Source organism: Megascapheus bottae, chromosome 3, assembly GCF_031878675.1.
Source record: "Megascapheus bottae isolate mThoBot1 chromosome 3, mThoBot2.hap1, whole genome shotgun sequence".
Classification (NCBI taxonomy): domain Eukaryota; kingdom Metazoa; phylum Chordata; class Mammalia; order Rodentia; family Geomyidae; genus Megascapheus; species Megascapheus bottae.
The window spans coordinates 70,491,719-70,517,125 of NC_143511.1; the positions used below are offsets into that span (position 1 = coordinate 70,491,719).

The 25,407-nt window shown below is 41.6% G+C and overlaps 1 protein-coding gene across 1 annotated transcript; it reads right to left on the minus strand.

The window, feature by feature from the left end:
• Nucleotides 1-225: 225 nt before the first annotated feature.
• Nucleotides 226-24,641, minus strand: Frrs1l (ferric chelate reductase 1 like). The gene is made up of 5 exons (XM_090330400.1): nucleotides 24,389-24,641; nucleotides 11,627-11,711; nucleotides 9,635-9,773; nucleotides 7,151-7,397; nucleotides 226-2,435 (listed from the first exon to the last, which is right to left on the minus strand). Exons 1-5 carry the CDS (start codon nucleotides 24,624-24,626, stop codon nucleotides 2,263-2,265), a joined length of 882 nt encoding a protein of 293 aa, XP_090186526.1. The 5' UTR covers nucleotides 24,627-24,641; the 3' UTR covers nucleotides 226-2,262.
• Between the last annotated feature and the right edge of the window lie 766 nt (nucleotides 24,642-25,407).

The window sequence follows — 25,407 nt, forward strand, 5'->3', positions numbered from 1 at the left end:
GCATTATGATGAGAATGCCCTGTATGGTACAGGATCACTGGGTCCAGGGAACAGGAAGACATAACTGTTGAGCTGTGACCTGAAAGATGAGTAGCCTTTCCACAAAGCACAAAATGGAGATAACGTCTGTACATAAAGAACAGATGACAAGTGAGTGGGAACAAGTCTGGAGTACAAGAATGGGCAGAGCAGAAGAAGAAGATCTGGAACTTACCAAACTGTTTGCATTTTTTCTTAAGGGCAAAGAGAAATCATGGAATGTGCTAGGTATCAATAAGCAACTCTGGTCATCAGAGCAGAGGAAAGTAGTGAAATAAATATCTTGCTTTGAAATGGAGGTGGAAGGAAACTCCATTTAGTAACAGGAAACTTCTTCCCTGCCTACTACAAACAGAAGGATAGCTTTTGTTTCAACTTATTTATAGTGTAACTATTATACACATAATAGAGTAAAATATAAAAATATTTGCTTTTTTATTTACAATGTGGGTGTCTGCATATTCATATCCTTTCTCCCAAGCTGTAGTTGAAATAGAAATACATGGGCCAGGTTCAGTTGAAGAGGCAGTGGTAGTTGCACGGAGCCATGAACTTGAACTTTCAAAGTGGACCGGTTCCATGGTCCACCTGATGAGATTTAATTTCTATCGGCAGTGAGGAGTCTTTCTCCTATATATTTTTTTCTTATTTTGACTCAAATCTAGAAGAAATGAAAGCTCTCTCCACAGACAGACTTCCTTGAAGACATGAATCTTTTCTTTTTTTTTTTTTGGCCAGTGCTTGGGCTTGAACTCAGAGCCTGAGTACTGTCCCTGGGCTTTCCTCAAGGCTAGTGCTCTACCATTTGTGCCACAACACCACTTCCGGGTTTTTTCTCTGTATGTGGTGTCAAGGAATCGAAGCCAGGTCTTTGTGCATGCTAGGCAAGCACTCTACCACTAGACCAAACTCCCGGCCCCAAGACATGAATCTTGAAGGTAGCTTTTGAAATTTCAGTCTCATGGTTGTTTAATCACAAACTGGGAGTAGGCCTTAAAGCAATGGAAGCAAATTTGAAAAGTCTAGAACATTACAATGGACTTATCTCAAGCATAACTATACCCACAGACACCTCCCCTTGACAGGGCTGTTGGCTCAGACAACTGGGATAAAGAAACATCTGGGTTCCTTTAAAAAAGAAAACATATTACATGCAGGAATTATTATAAATGATATTGACTGCCTATCTAACTTATAAGTCAGAACATTTTAAATGAATACATGAATTTACTTTATGGATCATTTTCCCATTTTCTAAGTAAAAACAATTTTTTTTAAAACCCTCAGGCTATAAACTATTTTCATTTGAATGTCTATAATCCCCCCAAATCTTAATATATGATTAAAACTCCTTAAACTTTTAAGGTGATTTGTCAGGTGACATATTTAATCATCCTTAATGTATGCCAACTTGAAACAGAATTGGCTATCTGCATGCAGATAAGCTACTAGATAAACTAAGTTCTCAGACCTCAGGCTCCTGAATAGCTAAAACTATCTGTGTCAGCCGATGGCATTCAGCTTCTTTTTTTTAACCATTAAAATAAATTTGCATCTTCAGGGACACTCGTAAGTTCTGTTTCCAGCCTTCTAGCATTATAAGAATGTTTTTTCATAGCTATCCACTAGTTGACAAGAAACTTCAGATGAATAGGTGTCAATTTGCTATTATTGTATCTCCCTCACATTCCCCGTCAGTGAAGTAAACATCCAAAAGCACTGATGCCCTGCATATATTTAAGAGGCTGACTGTGGAACAGTAAAATCAGTGATGTTTTCCTTATCACTATACCAAGTAGCTCTTACGTTACTGTTTGGACATGATTTCTGCATTTGGTCTTTATCTTCGGATTTATACATAGCCAAATAGTAAAGGCAATTTGACATGCATTTCATCAAAAGGCAACCTTCCTGGGTTTCAAGGCTCACTCATTAAGACAGCAATTATAGTTTCATCAATGCCAGAGAGATATTGTGATGCTCACAAGAAAACACATTTGAAAATGCTTACAAAAGTTTTAAGTATTTCCTCCTAAAAAGAGGATCACTACGAAACAATCATCTTTGACTAGAAAAGAAACTCATTCTTTCTTCCAAAAAAAAAGCTAAAATTATGAGTTCTTTTTAAAGAACAGAAGCTAAAATTGTCCTGGATATTCTTGGAAAAAAATAGAGAGAGTAGAGAATTTCAGATCCATTCATTAAGTTATCTTGCAACTGTGGCTAAGGGGTTCCCATCAACAAGTAAAAGGTCAGGGCGACAATGAGAAGCAAACAAAATGGTGATGAGAAGGTCTGATATGCAGCTGATGGCATAAAAATATCTTCATATTTGTAAATACTGACCACACGTTCTGAAGCTGGTGGAGAGTCTATATCATGCCTGGTGATGGAGCCTTTAAGAAAGAGACAGAAGAGGATAAATCATTTGTAAAAGTTTAAATATGAAATGCCATAGGCAAGAGAAAAACTGGAGAAAAGTCTTTCTGAGTGCATCGTGGAATCAGGAAACAGCTCTGGAATCAGGTATTAATGAGAATTAGCAGCAGAATTCTCTGTAATTTACAACTTAAAAAAACAGCAATTCTCTACATGTATCCACCCCCTCCTCCACCCTTCCAGTGTGGACAAAGCTAATATTCTCTTTGTGGCACTCCAATTTTGATATTCCTGCTTAAGAAGGGAACCAGTTGGGCCTATGAATTTGAGAACAGACTGAGAAACACAGCAAGGCATCATCTTTTTTTTTTTTTCTTCTAAAGGTACTGGCAGCTCATGTCTATAATCCTAGTTACTCAAGCAGCTGAGATATAAGGATCAAGGTTCAAAGCCACGCTAGGTAGAAAAGTCTGTAAGACTTTTATCTCCAATTAACCACCAAAGAGCTGGAAGAGGAAATGTTGTGACCTAAGTGGCAGAGTGCTAGTCTAAAAACAAACAAACAAACAAAAAAAAAAAAACTAAGGGACAATGCCCAGGCCCTGAGTTCTAGCCCCCAAACTAGTACAAATCAGCCATAGCTCCAAGTTAATCTCTTCTAAGAGATGTGCAGGGAAACAAGGATTTAACCAATACAGATGCTTTAGAAGGATGTGCAGGAAATAAGAAAGTCATAGGCCACTACTTGGTAAGAAGTTGCCTGTTTTTCACTGAGATGGTAAAAAGAATGAAAGACTGGAGATAGTTTATCAGCCAAAGCCAAACGAGTCTGTAGAAGACGCCTAATGTTAGGCTAGTTAGTATGCCGTGTGTGTGTGTGTGTGTGTGTGTGTGTGTGTGTGTGTGTGTGTGTGTGTGTGTGTGTGTGTTTCCCCTCTCTGTAATTTTAGTTACCACAGCTAACCAGGGTCTGAAAATAGAGTACAATAATAGATTCTGAGTAAAAGATCATGATGGAAAAACTGCAGTCTTCAGACAATAGTCTTACAACAATCTTGCTGCACCTTTCCCCTAGAGGCCTGATCAGTCTTTCTGATTACTGTCCCACTCAGCCTTCCAGCAATTTTACCACCAAAATGATTCCCACCTAGTCTTCCTTCTGTGGAGCCCGCCAAAAAAAGGACCTGCCCCTAATTCAAATGGACCAATAAGTCCTTGTCTGTAAGCCTGCCAAAATACCAGTCCCTGTCCCTAATAGGCCTTGCTGGGAAGATGGAAGAGATGAGACATCCCCTATACTAACAGCTTAAATGGACAGTTTCCTGCCCACTGCTTGCTCTCCTAATTAGCCTTTACTTTTGTTTGTTTTCTAAAGTATTTATTTATTTATTTGGGGGGAGGGGCATCATGGGACTTGAACTCTGGCTTGAGCGCTGTCCCTGAGCTCTTCAGCTAAAGGCTATCACCCTACCCCTTGAGCCAAAGCCCCACTTCCCATATTTCTAGAGGTTACTGGAGATAAGAGTCTCTTGTTCTTTAGTACCCTGGATGGCTTTGAACCACAATTCTCAGATCTCAGCCTCTTGAGTAGCTAGAATTACAGGCCTGAGCCAACACCCCCAGTGTTTACTTTTGTTTCCCCCCACATCCCCATCCCTACTTTTGTTTTTTAAATAAACTTCCCTTACTCTAGTTCCCATAGTTACTGGCCTATATTGCTCCAGAGAAAAAGAATCCATCCATCCTACATCAGTCACATATACCTAACCTATTATACTATGTTGCTGTAATTGTCCAACTTTATTGTTGTTGCTGTTACTCCCTTACTGGTTTAGTTTATAAGCTGCATGTAGGAGAAACCATGGCAACGGAGGGTTTCAGATGTCCACTGGGGGGCTTGGAGCACATCAGCATACTAGGAGGGACTATTGCATAACACTTCAACTTGTTAAAGCAATTTCAAATGCTAACTTTCATTTGATACTTCAATAATCCTATAAGGAAGGAATTATTATCCCCACTCTAGATATAAGGAAATGAGTTCAGATTTTAGGTAACTGGATAAATATTATTCAGCTGCCAAGAGGCAGAGCCAATACTCAAATCTAAACTTTTAGCTTCCAAATCCCTTCTTTAAATGAATTCATATCTCTGAGCTAAGATAAAATTTATTTCCCAGGGTATTAAAAGTACATGAGAATGGGTATCAATGTGTGAGAAGTAATGCACCTTCTATCTAGCAAATATACTGTAACCCCTCGGTACATTACAATACAAAAATTAAATAATAAAAAAGAATTATCAGATTTCTAATGTATGCAGCATGAGAGACTAATTTTTTTAAACTGTATTTTTTTTGTCTTTTCTTTTTTGGTACTGGGGAGTTAACCCAGGACATTGTACCTGTTAGGCAAGCGCTTTGACACTGAGCTGCATCCCAATGAGGAGACTAATTTTTTAAAAAGATATTTTCTTTGTACATTTGGTGAAACTCCACCATTTTTCTATTTGTTTATTCAGAAGATGAATTTCCTGATTCTAAGGAATCATGAAGTTCTTCTTTCTTATGTTCTTTCTCCCCTTTTCCTGAATCACATATTTTAAAATTTTCTCTATCTCGTTTTATTTATTTTTTTTCCTATGCAGGCTTGTGCCCAGGGTCTCACTGAGCTGTAACTTAGCCCAAACTTCCTGTAGCAGATGAGCATTTCCTCTCATTTAACTTCTTTTTCTATTTAAAATTAAATTATAACCTTGTTTTTAATTTCACTACTTTTTCTACTAATATATTCTTTCTGCTCTAGAAAGAAGCAGAAAGGATGTGAAGGATGGAAACATTCATGTCACTGATGACATAACAAGAAGAAGGTCATCTGTCAGCCATAGAGAATGAGCTTAGAAGCAATCAATTCTATTCATATTGTTCTTGGACTTGTATCTTCCAGAATTATGAAAAAATAATCTTTGTTAAACCACCCACTCTGTGGTACTTTATTATGGTAAAATTATCAGAGTACTGGAAATTATAGGCCTACTGGCCTCACTATGTAAAAGTCCATGCAGTTTCATATGCGTGAAAGGCTTTATTGAAATCATGAAACTATAATGACAAACAGAAGCAAAAAATAAAAGCACAGACTCTCTCTCTCTCTCAAAAAAAAAAAAAAGTCCTTGAAAGTATCATTGCAGATCCACTGTGGCTAATCTAGGAAGTCAGCAACTGAAAAAGGTGCCACAAACCTGGAAGCATCCAAATGTTTCCACAACTGACAACAAGGGGGAAAAAAGGTAGATCATTCCTTCTCTACATTGACCAGCAGAAACAAAGGGGGAAAATGAGATAACAACAAGGAGCTGAGAACATAGTGAAGAAAATACAAATTGGGGTGATTGTACACAGGGGAGAAAGGCAGGAAAACCTTGAGGCCAGTGAGACACTTAACTAGAGGAAAAAGAAAGGAGAGGAGTAAAGGGAATAGGGAAGTGGGGAGGAAAAGAGGAGAAAGGAGGAAGAAGTGGGGACAAAAGAGGGGAGGAAAGGAAAGAAAGGGAGAGGAAGAGAAGGGCGATGAAGGGGAAAGGGGGAGGAAGGAAGAAGAAAGGAAAGAAGGAGAAAGAGAGGGAGGGAGGGAGGGAGGGAGGGAAGAAGGGAGGAAGGCAGGCAGGCAGGCAAGAAAGGAGAAGGAAAGAAGGAAAAAATAGTTACCAGTAGCTACAATGTATTCTCCACATAAGAACTATGGACTAAACTCACTTCCATGTTTGGACAGGCGATTAGGTGAATACTCAAGATACAATGTGACAATACAACTTGACTCTCCTTCCCTCCAGCCCTCACCTGGGGCTTGAACTCAGGGCCTGGGCACCACCGTCCCTGAGCTTTTGTGCTCAAGGCTAGTGCTCTACCACTTATGTCACAGGTCCACTTCTAGCTTTTTGGGGACTTAATTGGGGTTAAGTGTCTCATGGCCTTTCCTACCTGGGCTGCCTTCATATTCTAATCCTCAAATCTCAGCCTCCTGAGTAGTTAAAATGAGACACTGGTACCCAGCTTTGTGACTTGATTTTTAAAGGTCTCATGATGTCCTTGAGTTTTTACAGAAGAGCCTTGCCACCCAAAATGACCCATGAGGTCATTCATGGACAAGTGTCACTAGTTAGAAAGGCAGAATCTCAGGTCTACCCACACAGAGAAAAAACTCCACAATCCAGCAGTTTTAACAACACAGCTAGGGAAATCATATTCACCTTAACATTGAAGGAGTAGTGGAGTGGGCTAAACTCTGCAGAGTGGGTGAGGGGTAAATGGAACTGTGATCACTATGCAGCTCATCCCCCCAGTAACGCAAAATTTGTTTCTTTAAGCCCATCACTCATCTGTGTCAGCTGTGGGACTTGAACTCTTGGCCAGGGCACTGTCCCTGAGCTCTTCAAGTCAAGGCTAGTGCTCTACCATGTTGAGCCACAGTGCCATTTCCAGTTTTCAAGTGGTTAATTGGAGATAAAAGTCTCACAGACTTTCCTGCCTGGGCTGGCTTTGAACCTTGATCCTCACATCTCAGCCTCCTAAGTAGCTAGGATTACAGGTGTGAGCCACCGGCGCCTGGCCTGTCTCTCTTTTTTAAAACAATATTTACAGTCCTCACTTGTATGCGCAGTATGACTTCAAGGAATGATGGCCACAAATACAATGGTGACAGATGTTTATAAAGGTGCTGAACTACAAGCTTACCCTGAATGGCTGGGCCCCAAGCAAACAGGTAATACCAACTCAAATGCAAATCAACGATGGTCTCATCTCGGGGAACATTCACAGGGCGTTTGAATCTGCAGGTGACTCTGTTGTTCTCAAATACTCCTTCTTCATCTCGGGCAGGATTTCTCTGAATCTCCTTTGCCCATTGACCTACGTTGTAGAAGTGCTGTATTCGGACTCTGCCATTGTCATCGTGGACGCATGCCATGACATCATCACCCCCCTGTAGGAAAAATGACGAAGCAAAGTCAAAGGTCTGTCTCTTGTGGACTTTCCACTCAGAAATATTCATCCCATCCCCTCTATAATTTGAAAAACCTCATCAGAATTACTTTAAATGACACAAAAGTCTGAACCAAGTGAGCAATGTTAGAATAATTGGCATCAAGTTTTCTCTGACATGTTAGGTATCATCCACAAGACCTCATGCCAAGACCTCATGAATTCACCTATCCTAGAGAAAGCAAGCAGACAAACCCTAAAGGAAGACCACTATGTAACTTAAAGAAAGTGTCTTGTAATCTTCAAAAGGGTCAACATTATGAAAGATCACTAAAAAATAAACTCATTTTTCTTTCCTTTGGCCTTTAGTCTGAGACTGGAACTTAAACTCCATATCCGACTTAGCTCATTGGCTAGCACTCTACCAACGGAGCCATACCTCTAACTCCTAATTGATTTTCTTTAAGATTTAGAAACTATTCCAAGATAAACAACTCAATACAATGATAGCCCTAGACACCTGAGTCATAGAATAAAAAACTTTCCAAGGACATTACTGACTTAGCTGGCAACATTTTCCAACAGAATATTTCATGATAACTGTCATCTCCATCTCCAAGTTCCTGAACTTAACACAATGTTTAATCCAAGAGAAGGTTTATGATTTAAGTAAATACCTTGATAAGTATTTGCTGGAGTTACTAAAATCAGGCATAGTTGCACATGACTATAACCCCAGTGTGTAGGGAGGCTGAGGCAGGAAGATCATGAGTTTCAAGCCAATCTGAGCAAGCAATGTCTAGCATGTATGGAACTCTGGCAATCTATACAAGATATTAGCATGTACTGGCACAAGTCATGAGTGTGTGTGTGTGTGTGTGTGTGTGTGTGTGCCTATGCATGTCAGTCCTGGGACATGAACTCAGGGTATATACTGTCTCTGAGCTTCTTTGGCTCAAGGCCATTTGTGCTCTACCACTAGAGCCACAGCTCCACTCCTGGGTTTGTTGGTTTGTTTGGTAATTAATTGGGGATAAGAGTCTCATGGACTTTCCTTCCCAGGCTGGCTTACACTGCGATCCTCAGATTCTCAGCCTCCTGAATAGCTAGGATTATAGGCATAAGCCACTGGTGCCTGGCTCAAGATAATTTACATTCTCATAATTGATCTTCCAATTAAGATCACTGAATATTTTTGTTTGTTTGTTTTTGTGGGTCATGGGGCTTGAACTTGGCCTGGGAGTTGTCCCTGAGCTCTTCAGCTCAAGGCTACCTGCCCTACCCTTGAGCCAGAGATAAGAGTCTCAGGTCCTTTTTGTGCCCAGGCTGGCTTTGAACCTTGATCCCCAGATCTCAGCCTCTTGAGTAGCTAGGATTACAAGTGTGAGCCACCATGCCTGGCTGATCACTGAATTTTTAAAATTAGTTTATTTAGGCCGGGAGTTTGGCCTAGTGGTTAAAGTGCTTGCCTAGCATGCATGAAGACCTGGGTTCGATTCCTCGGTACCACATATATAGAAAAAAGCCAGAAGTGGTGCTGAGGCTCAAGTGGTAGAGCTCTAGCCTTGAGAAAGTCCAAGGACAGTGCTCAGGCCCTGAGCTCAAGCCCAGGACTGGCCAAAAAAAAAAATTAGTTTATTTATTCATTTTCTCAGTTGTGGGGCTTGAACTGTGGGCCTGGCACTGTCCCTGAGCTATTTAGCTCAAGACCAGTGCTCTAACCCTTTAGCCACAGTGCCACTTCCAGTTTTCTGGCAGTTAATTGGAATTAAGAGTCCCATGGACTTCTGTGCTCGGGCTGGCTTTGAACTATGATCCTCAGATCTCAGCCTCCTGAGTAGCCAAGATTACAGGCATAAGCTGCGCATGCCTAGTGAATTTTATATTATATTATTTATTTATTAATTTATTTGCCAGTCCTAGGGCTTGAACTCAGGACCTGAGCACTGTCCTTGAGCTTTCTCAAAGCTAGAGCTCTACTACTTCAGCCATAGCTACCACTTCCAGCTTTTTTTATGTATGTGGTACAGAGGAATCAAACCTGGGTCTTCGTGAATGTTAAGCAAGCAGTCTAGCACCAGACCCCTGAATTTTATTTTTAATTTGCAATTACAGAGTTGTAGCTAGCATATTAATTGTATTGCCTTTATCAACTCATTTGTTCTTAAAATTTTAAGCACCATAACAAAAAATTTTTTAAAGCAAATTTCTATCATCATCTAATGATTTGTATCTTACCATTTTCTTGTCTGAAGAGAACCCAACTGCTACCCAACCATCCGTGTCTGCACTCAGTTCAAATTCCACATCAGCCCCTATTATCCTGTAGCTAAGGAAGTAGTCACAAGTCTCTGCATTACAGCCTGGCTTGCCATATCTGAAGGACAAATCAAGAGAGATATGACTGCTTCTACTTCTTCAAATACAAGAAAAAAAAATCTACTGTGTATCAGACAGGATGTTAAATACATTAGATCTTTGCTTCCTAGAATCTCAAAGAACACAGTTTCACTTGGCTAGGAGAGACCTTAGAGATATACTTTATCTGCATATAAACTGAGGTCCAGAGAAGGGAAATGAATGTCAGTAACAGAACTTGAGCCACAGTCTCTAACCTCCCAACCAGTATTCTCTGAATTAAGAGTTCTGTAAATCTTACCTATTATCAAATTATTTCTGGGTCTCTTTAGAGAAAAAAGATTCTGCAATTAAATAATTTAAATCATTTTTGTCAGTTAAATAGACACTAAGGTTTTACTTACAAACTCTCAGTTAAAAGAATGCAAACATAAATTAAGTATAAATCCATGAAAAAAACCTAGGAACCTAGGAACATGGCATTCATGTTATGAATGATGCAAGTTTACCGAAAGTAAATTTCAAGCTATTGTACAGGAGATATGGTTGACTGTACCAGGTAGATGTTTTGATTAAAGCATGTTGTTACTCCTGACTAGAGCCCAGCAGTGTAACTGCTCTGCAGATGGAGCTGCTGCAAAACTTTCACATGACTATCTTATCTGGTACCCATTAAGCATAAGTGCATCATTTATTTATAAAAAAAAAAATTGCCTTTGTTCTGTGGGCTAATTGGTGCTAATTCAATTAAAAAGTCAGATATGTAGCAATATAACGTGGATATCTGAATAGTCAGATTCTGCACACATTCAGTACTTTAAAGAGCATCTCTGAGGTGAAAACAAAAATTTCAATTTTCTTACAAATGATTTGTATATAGATCCTTTTTGTGTGTGCTAGTACTGGATTTGAACTGAGGGCCTAGGCACTATCCCTTAAGTTTTTCTGCTCAAGGAAGGCTAGTAGTCTACCACTTGAGCCACAGGCCCACTTCTAGATTTTTGGTGGATACTTGGAGATAAGTCTCTCACAGACTTTCCTACCTAGGCTGACTTTGAACCATGCTTAGCCTTCTGAGTAGTCTGAAGCCAGTCCAGACAGAAAAGCCTGTGAGATTCTTATTTACAATTAACAAACAAAAAGCTAAAAGAAGAGCTGTGGCTCAAATAGTAACCTTAAGTGAGAAAGCTAAGAGACAGCACCCAGGCCCTGAGTTCAAGCCCTAGGGAAGTCACCAAGAAAAATATAATAATGTAGCATTAGATTTTTAAAATTTGCCTTTAAAATGTTCTTTTATTCCAAAACTCAAGGTCTCCAATATCCAATGTTTTCCCCTTAGATCTTGAGCTCTGAATACCAACAAATCAGAACCTTCAGTTCAGGGGCCATCACAACCTTTGCTCAAGAGCAGTTTCCACTGAACTGTTTCTTACCCAGCCTATCATGTCCTCTCAGGAGACTGAGAACTCCTGAGCTAAGAGATTATAATAATCTGTGCAGATTGTGTTCTTAGAATCTACAGGGAATTGGGCATTCACCATTTCTATCATTGCCAATTCTTTCAAAAGCCCTCGTTGAATAAACACAGATCTAGGCTCTGTCCCATGAATTTCTTCATGCAATCTATTGGTAAGGAATAAACATCTGGATCAAGGGCAGTACAGCCGGAACTGGAGAACCTGAGCAAGTCCAGTGTCTTGTGCCTGCTGATGCTTTTAAGACTAAACATGGCCTTTAGAAAGCTCCATAAGCCTGTAGGAGTTGACAAGGAGACAGGCTTTGGATTCAAACGCCCTGCATAAAATTAAGTACTACCTTCAGAAGTAAATCAATTGTTCTTGTTCTTAAAGTTATCCTGACAATTGTACCCACCTAAAGCAGCCCTTGGTTTTCCCACAATCTTCCACTTTGATTTTGGCAAATGGATCCACAGGAGGAGCAGTAGGGAAGGGGTAACCTGCCAGTGAGAAGGGATAATGGTTAGAACATCCAGTGACCACTTTCCAATGGGACTTTTTTTTTAAAGTGTGTTGACTGCTCTCTACCCCACATGCATCTACATTTAGGGACTCCATAGAAGGCTTTGATTAAGTACAAATATTGCATTTCTGAGGAGAGGGCATTGGACACATACCTTTGAAGCTGTCTTTATGTGGGACCTAGGGATTGGTTACTTTTTTTTCCTTCTAATTTGAAGGAAATAAAACCCTGAGCACAGCACAATTCCATATAACCACTCCTTACCATTGCCCCCCCCTGGGAGTTTGAAAGTCACATCTTGATACACTTACATACTTGGTAGCAGATACTTTTTCTACCTATTTACATAACAGCATCTTTTCCATTCCATTTTTCTGAATAGTCCTTTTGCTTTAAAATGTGTGTTCCCATAGAAGTCTTTTAAACACACAGTTTCTGACAGGTGTGTCTTTCTTAGCAGATTACTTACCCTTATACTGCATTGAAGGGGAAGGCTGCACCAGGTTCTAATGGCAATCTTGCTCACTTAGGCTGCTCACTTTACATACACAGGAGTCAGTGTGATTTACTCCACCCTGTGTTCTCTTGCCCAGTGAGTTTGGCAGTGGACAATGGGTAAATGATAATTCAGTGATGAAATATAATCATTCATAGACATTAGGTAATATAAATAAATTGTTCAAAATTATTTCTCTTTATTATTTAAGTCTTATTTTCGTGATTTGTGGTGCTCTTTGAAAATGAGAGTGCCTTGTTCCATTAAGTTTACTATGTTTGTAGAAAGCCTGTAGGCTCTGCTTTGCTGACACAATCCTGTGCTGGGGATAATCTATTTCTCCTGCCCTAGAGTTTGAGCACATGATGTATACAGCCCTAACTTTTCACTACTGCTAAGTAACTGGGTCAAATGCATGGTATTTTCCCCCCAGTGTTGGGGATTGAACTGTACCACTACATAATTGATTTTTATCTTGTTTTGCAAGTAGTTGAAAAATAGAGAAATTAACTTTTCCTCCCAGGTTTCTGGGAGGGTAACTCTAAGTCCTTAAATTTATCCAAGTATTAGGAAAGGAACACAAAAGCATACTGCCAGTGTGCCTCTGCTCATATAAAATAATGTTTCTCAAAATGAACTTCAGGAAATGGAGACAAGAGGTTTTTCTCTTTGTTGTTTTCTTTTCTTTTTGTCTTTGTCATTCGTTTAGCTGTCTTTGGGGGAGGGCGAGAGAGAGTACAGGAATGAAGGGGCAAAAAGGGAACAAATGAAGCAGGGGTATTCACTAGACACTATGTGGAAAATGAACAGTACAAATTGTGAGTGGAGAAAACTGGGCGAGATAAAGGGAAAGAATGGCATTGTCCAAAAAGAAACATACTCATTACCTGATTCATGTAACTGTGATCCCTCTGTCAGCGCCTTTATAATAACAGTACATTTTTAAAAATGATTAGCATAAATTAATTATACAATTAAGAGGAGGGAAGGGATGTGTTGGGAAGGATGACTGAGAATGTTGAAAGGGGTGACGTTGATCAAGACTCATTGCCTGGTGCAGTGGCTCACGCTTATAATCCTAGCTACTCAGGAGGCTGAGATCTGAGGATCATGGTTCAAAGCCAGCCCGGGCACTAAAGACAGTAAGACTCTTATCTCCAATTAACCACTAGAAAACTGGAAGTGGTGCTGTAGCACAAGGGTTAGGGCAGTAGCCTTGAGCTGAAGAGCTCAGGGACAATGCCCAGGCCCAGAGTCGAAGCCCCACATCCAACAACAACAACAACAAAAACTGCTTTATTAAATGGCATCTCCTTTTCATAACCACTTAAATATAATTAAAAATTCATTAAGGGTTAAAAATATTTGCAGCTTATAGAAATAACTTTCTGGTCCCTTAGGTCACATCTGAATTTGTGGGAAGAGATGAAATATGTACATGACCCCATTTCTCTTGTTTCTTCCCAGCCTTAGACAGAAGTTGCTTCCAGTGTTTGTTTTCTCAAATCATTAAGGGATGAACACCATTACCTGTGTTCATACAGGCATGTGCCAGAGGCTTTTGCTTTTGTTTTTTTTGCTGGTGCTGCTCCTTGAACTCTGGGCTTGGGCACTGACCCTAAGCATCTTTTGCTCAAGGCCAGTGCTCTACCACTTAAACCACAACACCACTTCCAGCTTTTGCTTTTGCTTTTGCTGGTCGTCCTCGTCCTCGTCCTCGTCCTCGTCCTCGTCCTCCTCCTCCTCCTGTCCTGGAGCTTGAATTCAAGGCCTGGGCACTGTCCATGGGCTTTCTCAAGGCTAGAGCTCTACCCCTTGAGCCATAGCACCACTTCCAGCTTTTTTTTCTGTGTATGTGGTACTGAGGAATTGAACCCAGGGCTTCATGCATGCTAGCATTCTACAACGAGGCCATGCTCCTGGCACTACTTCCAACGTTTTTCTGGGATTAACTGCAGATAAGAGACTCACAGAGTTTCTTGCCTGGGCTGGCTTGGAATAGTGAGCCTCAGCTCTCAGCCTCCTGAGTAGCTAGGATTACAGGCGTGAGCCACCATAGGTGCCCGGCTCAGAGGCTTTCATTTTTTAAGAAACCCAGCACTTCCACTGGGTCTCTTCTGGGGTCACCTCATTTACTGCAGTGTTGACGCAATCAATATTCAGGATGACAGCGCCACCTGCAGTCCTGTCAGTGGTGCATAACCGGCCTTGTGTCCACTTCCTTGCCTATCCTTGTCTTGCCATTGAGATTTCCCTAAAGACTGCAGGGTTAACCCACCTTTCTAGTCTGTGTTAACCATTTGGATTTCTCCTGTGATGTGGCTTCCTATTTTCTTCACTTCTTTTATGACTTGGCTTTTGGACTTTATCATGGAAGACTTCATCATGGAATATCATAAAGATTTTGAATAAACACTGCTTTCAGATGTTGAATTTTTTCTCCAGTCTGCCACCAGTTTTTCCCCTGTGTTTGTATTCTTCCTTTGATCAAGACTTTTATTGGCTTACATTATTAATACAAAAAAGGATTTAATGGTTATATTTATAATATATTCTGAGCAATCTCACCCCCACTGTCACTCTCTCTTCCCCTTTCCAAAACAATATCAACAGGTTTCTTGGTTCTATTGTCATAGTTGCAAATAATCTACTTTGACCTTTTTTTTGGGGGGGGGTCTTGGGTGCTGTCCCTGAGCTCTTCTGCTGAAGGCTATTGCTCTACCACTTAAGCCACAGAGCCACTTCCGGTTTTCTAGTGGTTAACTGGAGATAAAGTCTCACAGACTTAGTATCTGGGCTGCCTTTGAACCATGATCCTCAGATCTCAGCCTCCTGAGTAGCTAGGATTAGAGGCATGAGCCTCCAAAGCCTCCAAAAGCTATGTACATATGGCCATACACTCTACCACTAGGCCACACTCCCAGCCCCTTTCCCTTCTCCATCTCTTAAGTGGTCCCTTAATTAGATTCACATTGTCTGTCTGTTGGTCTGTCTGTCTATGCAAATGTACCAAAAAGCTTCGATATCTTATGGGATTTTTCTAAGACTGAGCTTTTGGGCTCATGTATGTATGTGTGTATGCATCTTTTTCATTTCATTATTCTCCTCAAATCTACATCATGTTCTCCTTATTCTATTTTGAGTAGAATGTTTAGTTTATTAGTTTTCAATCTTACTTCCTGAAGTATATAGTATTCAAAATTAAAATTCTTCCTAAGCTCTATTTCAGATGCACATTGACATACAATGCTTTCATGGTCATTTGAAGAGTATATCTTAATTTTCCCTTAGGATTTCCACTTTAGAACACGGGTTAACATCATATTATATATTAGAGATTTTTTTCCCTCTTTATATGTTTTGGTTGTGGTGCCAGAAATCATATCCAGGGACTTACACATACTAGCAGACACTGTCGCTGATTTCCATGTACCTCCAGCACTCTTACATGCTTTTTTGTTACTTTCAAATTTCCTATTCATTTTAATCAGAAGACATCTGTCTGATGTGTATTTGTTTTTGAAATTCACTGACTTCCTTATGTTCTTGTATATGGCAGATCCATGTGCTCAAAAGAGAATATAAATTTTGTATTGTATTTTTGGATTCTATGTGTGGATTTGATTAAATTTATTATGTTTATAATTCAAATCATCTATAGCTGTTGTTACAGGAATATGGTCCTAATTTATTGTTTCTTTTATCAGTATATGACATTATTTACCCGTTTTACTTTGTCTTCAACTAGATTTTGTTTGATGCTACTATCACCCCAATTTCCCTATAATTCATATAAGCCTAAAACATAATTTTCCATTCCTTCAAAGACACTTTGTTGGGCCGGGAGTTTGGCCTAGTGGTTAAAGTGCTTGCCTAGCATGCACGAAGACCCGGGTGCGATTCCTCGGTACCACATACATAGAAAAAAGCCAGAAGTGGTGCTGAGGCTCAAGTGGTAGAGCTCTAGCCTTGAGAAAGTCCAAGGACAGTGCTCAGGCCCTGAGCTCAAGCCCAGGACTGGCAAAAAAAAAAAGACACTTTGTTTTGTTATTTATTTATCATATACATGCAATCATCGCTACTATAATCCTCCAAATTTCTTGATTCTAAAGAAAGAAACATGTCACCCCGACTCCTTTCCCTCTCCAATCACTAATTTCCTTTCTGATTCTATGAGTTGTACATTTCCTGTCAGTAGAATCATAACAATATGTGATTTCATGTGTCTGGTTTCTTTCACATCCTGCTCACACTTGCAATTTTCCTTTTTCTTTTTATTTGTGTATTTGCTTATAAAGTTAAAGGCATCCTAGTAGGAGTGAAACACAACCTCACTGTGAGTCGGATTTACTTTTTCCTTAAGATCCGGTGATGCTGATCATCTTTTCATGGGCTTCTTGATTAGTATCTCTGTTTTGAAATACATGACTTTCTAGAGCCTTTTCCATTTTAAATTGGGTCAGCAACACTTTATCATTACATTAAACCTCAATTAGCTTTTTAATATCTGCCACATTCCCACTTTTCATTCCTAATTCTATTCACCTTCTTTCCCTCTTTTTTTTTCTTTGACCAGTCTCAGCAGATGCTTAGATATGTAGTCAAACATTATACTGGCTGCTTCTATGAGGGGCCCTGCTTTCTTGGGGGAATTAATATTTACTGTGAGGAAATCAGATTCCCTCCCCTAAAATGTGGGTGAGCCTTATCTAGTGAAAGGCCTTTAGAGAACAAAATAAGTGACCTTCCCTGAGCAATGTAGTTGTAGCCACTTTTGAAGTTGAACTATTAACACTGGTACACCCCTGTCTCTCTGCATATGCTGGCCCATTCTACATATTTAGGACTTGCCAACCTCCAGTCATGTGAGCCAACACAAAAGATAAATCCAATCCTATCCCATTCTATGCCATCATCTATCCATCTATCCATTGTTGATTTATATATCTTCCTGATTTTATTTCTCTGCAGGATCTTAACTTATTAATAAACATATCTCTCTTTTTTCGTGTTTTTATTGTAATTTATAGAAGGGTTACATTATATTCACCAGATAGAAGGTGCATTACTTCACATACATTGATACCCTTTCTCATGTCTTGGTCCCCAATTCCCTCCCCCCACCCCAGCCCCTCATCTTGTTTTCCTCCCTTCCCTATCCGACTTCAAATAACCAAATACTCATATATATAATATATCAGATAATAAGGTGAAATACTGTAACAATATGATAGCCAAGGAACAGCAAAAGAGATGAGAGATAACACAGTACATTAAGGACAACAATCATTCATTATATGGCTTTTGTTTCTATATCCTGGAGGTCCTTTCATTTAGTGTCATTCTATATGGCCTTATGAATCTACATTTTGTTCTATTGAAAATCTCTGCTCAGAGAGATTTCTACTTTCTAGGAGAGGTTTCTACTGATTATGACAAATGAAGGAAACCATTGAGCCTATGTTTCTTTGAGTCTGGCTTACTTCACTTAATATGATTTTTTCTAAGTCTTTCCATTTCCTTACAAATGGGACAATGTCATTCTTTCTGACTGCAGCGTAGAATTCCATTGTGTATAAATACCACATCTTGTTGATCCATTCATCAACTGAAGGGCATATGGGTTGGTTCTATATCTTTGCTATGGTAAATAGTGCTGCAATGGGCCGGGAGTTTGGCCTAGTGGTAGAGTGCTTGCCTAGCATGCACAAAGACCCGGGTTTGATTCCTTGGTACCACATACTAGAAAAAGCCGGAAGTGGTGCTGAGGCTCAAGTGGTATAGCCCTAGCCTTGAGAAAAATCTAAGGACAATGCTCAGGCCCTGAGTTTAAGCCCAGGACTGGCAAAAAAAAAAAAAAAAAAAGTAGTGCTGCAATGAACATTGTTGTGCTAGTGGATTTAGTATGTCCTTGTTTCTGGACATTCGGGTAAATGCCAAGTAGTAGAATTGCTGGGTCATAGGGGAGCTCTATGTTTAGTCTTTTGAGGAACTGCCACACTGCTTTCCATAGTGGTTGAACGAGTTTACACTCCCATCAACAGTGTAGTAGTGATCCCTCCTGGCCACATCCCCTCCAGCATCTGTTATTATTAGATTTCTTGATCCTGGCCATTCTAACTGGAGTGAGGTGGAATCTTCGAGTTGATCAACTTATCTCTCTTATTACTTATTAATCTTTTGGGAGACTCTTTGCAGATGATTCAGTTTCCAGTTCATTAATTCTGCTTTGCCTGGATTATTTTAGTATCTGCTTCCTCCTACTTTCTATAAACTCTTTTTGGCTTGTTCTTTTCTTTCCATTTTCTAATTTGATATTATTTGTTTCTTAAAACCTGAATAGATTATGTTTGCTTGGGGCTTTTAAAAAAAGCTCTCAAAAATCTTCTGTTTTCTTTTCTTGATTTACTTCATATGGACTCTATAAACCTAATAACTTATAGCTATTTTGTGGTAATCCTGGAGTTTTGAATCCAGAGTCTGGCATTTGCCAGATGACTGCTGTTACCTCTCGAGCCACATTTCCAGCCCTGCAGCTGTTCTGTTAGGGAGTATAATTAGAACCATCCATCCTGTCCCTAAGTTTTCCTTATTTTTTTCTCCTGTCAGATATTCCTATAACATGAGAGGGACATACTTTATTGGTTTTTAAATAATGCTATTAATTGACCTAGTGTGTGTGTGTGTGTGTGTGTGTGATGTTAGGGATCAAATCCAGGGCCTCACACAAGCTAGGCAAGTACTCCACTGAGCTTCTCATCCAGCCTTGATAGATTTTTGAGGTTCTGTGGTTTATATCCTTCCCTAATTTATGTCCATTATCTAATACTTTTCTGCAATCCCCTGAGCCTGGTTTGCCATACTCTACCGAGTGGTTAATAGCCTCTGGTTTGCTATTTATTGCTTCTAATTAACTGCTTGGATCACAGCCTTCAGGTATTAATTTAGTACCTGATTCCTTGAAATTTTAGCCACAAATTGCCTTGCCATACCATTCACTCTCAGCTCTGAAAATGACTACATTAGCTTGAATCACTCTTTCTATTTGTCAGGTGTTCCAATGAAAGGAAAATGGCAAAGGACACTGAAGTGTGAAGTCCCAGGATATGAATATGGCTTTCTTGTAATTTCGCTGCTTAGGAACCTGCAGTTTCTAAACTTCCTGTTATACCAAGTCTAAAACCTTCTTTTTTAATATATATATTTTATTGTAATTAATAAAAGGGTTACATGATATTTGCCATATAGAAGGTGCATTAATTCACATACATTGATACCCTTTCACATGTCTTGGTACCCTTTACCCGCCCCCCCACCCCCCCATCTAAAACCTTCCTTACAAATTCATTCCCTACCCCAAACAAGCAACAAAATTAAACCCAGTTTCACCCTCAATCCCATTTCCTATTCAACTAAATTTCGATACAGACTGTCCTTACAGTCAACCAATAAATCCCTACACTCTGCTGCTATTTTCTAGCTATGTGACTTTAGTATGATAAATTTTCTGTGAGTCAGTTCCTTAATTCTCTAAGTAAGGAGAGAAGCAGTATCTAATACCTAGGGTCCAGGATTAAAGTCAATGTGGATAAAGACTTAGAACTTTAGAGCAAGTACTTATAAACATTAGCTCTAATAACTATTGCCAGTAGACTCTATTAATGGAGGATATAGAGATAACCTTAGGTGAACATTATCTTAAAGAACATATCATATACAGCACATGGTAGACACAGGAAGAACAGGCAGACGAAGGCCCTTTGCCCTCTCCCCATATTTCTGTTCTCCCAGCCTCTAATCCTGCTCTTTATCTAGTCTGAGTGAAACACACAGACAGAACCATATTTTACAAAAGATCAGATAAACAATCATAAATGGCTCTTCTAGGATAGATATGACCCTAAGGGTAAGCCAGTCACCATGATCCATGTGGGTATCTGAACTGAAACTCAAGATCTTCAAACTTGGCTATCTTAGCAACAGGACAGCAATCAGGAGGAGGTTTTGCTTGAGACCTATCCTAAGCTAACATCCTACTTACCTGTTTATTTTTCCCAGAGAACCCTCCAGAGAGGGTACTTTATCTGTAATCAAATGATTATCTGAGGATCTCAAGGAAAGCCATATGGGTATAATATTTAAGCATCAAGACCCTATCCAAACTCTGAGCATAGAAAACAAACTGGGCATGGCAGGGTTAAGCAATGTGCAACGGAACAATATCTTTGCTTAGAGACCCATGATAGGTCTTTTTTTTCTGATATATTGTATATATGTTTATTTAAAATAGGATAGGGAAGGGGGGGCGAAACAAGGGGCGGGGGTGGGGGAGGGAAATGGGGACCAAAACATGAGAAAGGGAATCAATGTGTGTGAAGTAATGAACCTTCTATCTGGTGAATATAATGTAACCCTTCTATTACTTACAATAAAAATATATGAAAAAAATTAACAAAATTGACAGACCCTTAGAAAATCTTACCAAAAAAAAGAACGGAGTACACCCAAATAAACAAAATCATGGATGAGAATGGAAATATCACAACAGAAATTACCAAGATCCAGAGAATCTAGAAGAGATGGATGAATTTCTATCCTATATTAACATTATCAAACTAAACCAAGAAATCCTAATCCAACTAAACAGACCTATTTCATGTACTAAAATAGAAATGGCAATAAGAGACCTCCCATCCAAGAAAAGCTCAGGACCTGATGGATTCTCAGCTATGTTCTATAAAGGCTTCAAAGCAGAGGTCACACCACTACTCCTCAAGCTCTTCAATGAAACTGAAAGCGAAGGCTCACTGCCAAACTCATTCTACGAAGCCACCATAACCCTCATCCCCAAACCAGACAGAGAATCATCAAAGAAAGAGAAGTATAGACTCATTTCTTTGATGAATATTGATGCAAAACTGATTGACAAAATACTGGCCAACCGTCTTCAGCAACTCACATGATGGGTCTTTTTGAAAGAAGTGGCATTTGAACTGGGACTACAGGGATGGGTAAATATAGGTTGACAATAAAGAGTCCAAGAATCCTGAAGACTAGCCCAGTGAAAGCAGCACATAATTTTAATGGTAATAATGAATGTGTTGGACTGATGAGAGATACCAAATCAGCCAGGGCATAGCTCCAGAATTTGGAGGCTTGAAATTCATAGCCCCACCTCTACTATGCTCATCCTCTTTTTCTGGTTTCAGACTAATTTTGTCATGGGAAACTCAAGTGTTTTGGCTAATGGGAATCTACCTTAAGCAAGGAGCCAATCACTACAAGTGGACAGACTAGTTCAAAGGTACAATTTCTACTTCTTCACCTGCCATTTGCTCCAATCCATCACCCCGTGTCTACTGAATCCATCCCAGGAAGGCCACCACTGCCTGTCCTCCCATGAGTCTACCTACAACTTTGAGTCTTCATGCTACTACTTCACTGTGGTATAGGGTACTGCTTTTTGATACCTTTTCTTTTCTTTTCCTTTCCTCCCTCCTTTTCCCCCTTCTTTTTTTCTTTCCCTTTTTGATGGTTCTAGGGCTTGAACTCAGAGCTTGAGTGTTTTCCCTGAATCTCTTTGTGCTCAAGGCTAGCACACTACCACTTGAACCATAGTGCCACGTCCAGCTTTTTCTAAATAGTTTATTTGCGGAATGAGTCTTACAGACTTTCCTGCCTAGGCTGGCTTTAAACTGTGATCCTCAGATCTCAGCCTCCTGAGAGGCTAAGATTACAGGTGTGAACCACCGGTGCTCAGATTTGGACATCTTTCCTTTGGCCTTCTGAACACCGTTCACTCCTAGTTCTGCCTCTTCCTCTCTGGAAGTTCCTTTCCATGCCTTTTTATTTTTTTAAATTGTAATTAGTAAAAGGGTTACATGATATTTGCCAGATAGAAGGTGCATTAATTCACATACATTGATACCCTTTCACATGTCTTGGTACCCATTTCCCTCCCCCTTCCATGCCTTTTAAAGAGACTGTCACTGATGACTTTCAGGGATCTTGGCAGGACTCATGACAGAAGCCATGTCTAGGGGATAAGCAGAGGTGCTTCCCCTGGAGGCCACCCCTTGAGCATCCCAACCAGCACTTGCCAGATGGATCAGGGAGGGAGTGAAACTTGTCAGAGGAGAGAAGAATGGAGAGTGGAGGGCAGGGAAGGGAAGGGTGAGAGAGAGTGGTGACAGGAAGTCTTCCAGCTAAGGGTGCTGATGTTTGCTGTATCAATGGTAGATATTTGGGCACAACATCAACAGGACTGTAGGTTGGATTTAGAAAAGGGAAGCCAGGGCAGGGAGTTTGGCCTAGTGGTAGAGTGCTTTGCCTGGCATGCACGAAGGCCGGGGTTCAATTCCTCAGTACCACATACATAGAAATAATGCTGAGGCTCAAGTGGTAGAGCTCTAACCTTGAGAAAGTCCAAGGACAGTGCTCAGGCCCTGAGCTCAAGCCCAGGACTGGCAAAAGAAAAAAAAAAAAAAAGAAAAGAAAAAAAGAAAAGGGAAGCCAGTTGTGTCTACAGAAGGAGTAGGAAAAGCCAGGATATTTCTTACAGCTGGGTCATATGCCAAAGGAGGTGAGCAGCAGTGATTTGCACAACCAGCCTAAAAGGTAATTACTAACCTCAAGCTTCTCTTTTTGCCTTCTCCTAGTCTTGAAGAGCAATATGCAAATCAACCATCTTTATCTTATACCACACAGATGCAAACCAAGTCTTAGGAGATGGTGGAAGAGATGGAAGGAAACTAGGTCCTTATATGACACTGGGGAAGGAACAGAATTGCCTCACCCACCCCAGATCAAGCAACTGCTAATCTGACTAAAGGCAAAGAAAACCACCACCACCACCACCACCAACAACAACAAACCCCTCTTACTGGAGTCATTATATGATGGAGTGTCTCAGTAGTTAAACTTCTACCCCCAAATAAAATTCCCCCAATCCTTTGCTCTTTCTTTCTTAACTCTAATACTTTCAATTTTTAGTTGAATCTATCACGTCTCAGCTACAAGACAATCCTTTATAAACTCCTTTACAATCTATGTGTGACCAAAGGACTAAAAAAGACCTGCTAGATGGGATTTCTACCAGAATCATCTCCTTGGATAGCAGCCAGTGACTCTCTTTTTCCCACTTTTTTTCTTCCACTGCCTCAAATGTGAATATAATGCCTGGAATTCAAGTGACATTAGAGACCATGAAGTTAGTTACATGCTAAGAATGGAGCAGAAGAGCTGAATTCCTGAAAGACCAGGAAGCCTCTATCAATTCTAGATTGTCTATTGCTAGATTTATTTTCAAATGAGAAAAGTCCTATCTTCCTGAACTATAAATATCCATATGTTGCATATGACTAGACTTAATTCTAACAGACACATTCATGAACCGATAACCCCCTTTCAAAGTCTAGTTTGATCCTGGGCTCTTCCTTCTTGACAGAGCAAAGAAAACCCACTACTTCTCCAAGTTTCAGAGGGAAGAGACCAGTTTCCCTCCTCCTGAACTGAATCGGTTTGCCTTTTGTGCTCAGTGAGAAGCTCTGCGGGGAAGCGGGTGGCTGACAAACCTCCAGTCCCTGAGCCCAGATGGTCCTAACAACCTTGGTGGCTCCCACTAGGGGACCCTAAAAACACAGTGACAATAGTGATGGAGGGAGGGAGCTGTGACCCAGCCAGAGCTGTCAGCACCATCAAGATGTGTAAGAAAGATGGGGCACCAGTGACTGCAAATTAGGTCAGTACAGACGGCGAGGAAACTGGGCAACGTGACCCATCCAAGTTGAGGTTTCTCCTTGGTGCCAGCCTCCCGGATCTCAAGCACAAACATCCCCCCCCCCCCTGCACCGCCCCGGCCAGCTGGGGTCCCCCCACTCCCTGGCAGGGACGGTGGAAGCCCAAGGCTGAGAAATGAAGGAGTCTCGATTCAACTCCACCCCTCGTCCACGATTAGGGGAGGGGGCGCTGGCTTCTCCCGGGGTCAGCACTCTCCCCTCCCCACCACCACGTGTAAAGCGGTTCGAGCCCGGTCCTCCTGGCGGGTGAGGGCGGGAGTCGTGCGCTCCAGCCGGGCCCCCCTTACCACCACCCCGCCCCGCTCCCGCGCCCCCCTCGCCTCGCCTCCGCATCCCGGATCGCCCCTCCCGCAGCCTCACCCTCCTCCGACAGGTAGCGCAGGTCGTAGAACTCCCCCGCGAAGGTGCCGTAGGAGGAGTCGTGGCGCGGCACCGCTTCGTCGGCGCCCGGGTCCCCCCGCACTCGGCCCCGGGGACCCCGACCCCCGGGGCCCGCGCCGTCGTCCGCGGGGCTGGCGGTGCAGGAGGCTAGCCCGGCCAACAGCAGCGACAGCAGCAGTGCCCAGGCGCCCGGGCATCGCCGGCTCGGCCGTGCCATCGCGGGCTGCGCACGGATCCCGCAAGCCAGGCCACCGCTCGGGGCCGCAGCCGGGGGCGCCGCGGGCGCGGGCCGGGACCGAGCCGCCGCCGCCGCTGCCGCCGCCGCCAGCACGCGCCCGCGCAGCCGCGGAGCGCCGCGCCCGCCGCCTCCCGGCCGCCGCGGTCTGCGCATCCTCCCTGCAGCCCGGGCCGCTGCCTCCGCGGGCCTCGCGGCATCCCTCCTCCCGCCCCGGCCGCTGCCCGCCCCGCGCGTCCCCAGCCCCATCCCCAATCCTGCTGGAGCCACACTCTATGTCCAGCTTGTCAGGGAGCTCAAAGTCCCACAAACTTTCTTTTCCCAGCCTCAGATCTCACCCCGCCCCTCCGCCCCCAGGAGCTAGGATTACAGATGTGAGCCCCTGGGGTCCGCGCTGTAAGATTTGATATATATATTACCCCAATTCCCAGAATCCCAGGGAATGCTGGGCACAATTTTAGAAGGGCTCCTGCGGAATTTACCCTGGACACACCTTATAAGAATTGCTGTCTCCCTAAGTTTGCACCTGGATATTTTTTTTTTTTTTTTGCCAGTCCTGGGCTTGGGCTCAGGGCCTGAGCACTGTCCTTGGACTTTCTCAAGGCTAGAACTCTACCACTTGAGCCTTGGCACCACTTCTGGCTTTTTTCTATGCATGTGGTACTGAGGAATTGAACCTGGGTCTTTGTGCATGATAGGCTAGCATTCTACCACCAGGCTAAACTCCCAGCCCCCCTTTGGTTTTTAATAAAACACTGAGCCT

What these genes read in the sequence shown, in the direction of transcription:
- Frrs1l (XM_090330400.1), bottom strand. Translation starts at nt 24,626, where the DNA reads ATGGCACGGCCGAGCCGGCGATGCCCGGGCGCCTGGGCACTGCTGCTG. An exon ending in AAAACCAAGGGCTGCTTTAG is followed by an intron (nt 9,774 to 11,626) that starts GTGGGTACAATT and finishes TTTGTCCTTCAG; the next exon opens with ATATGGCAAGCCAGGCTGTA. An exon ending in TTGGGGCCCAGCCATTCAGG is followed by an intron (nt 2,436 to 7,150) that starts GTAAGCTTGTAG and finishes TCTTTCTTAAAG; the next exon opens with GCTCCATCACCAGGCATGAT.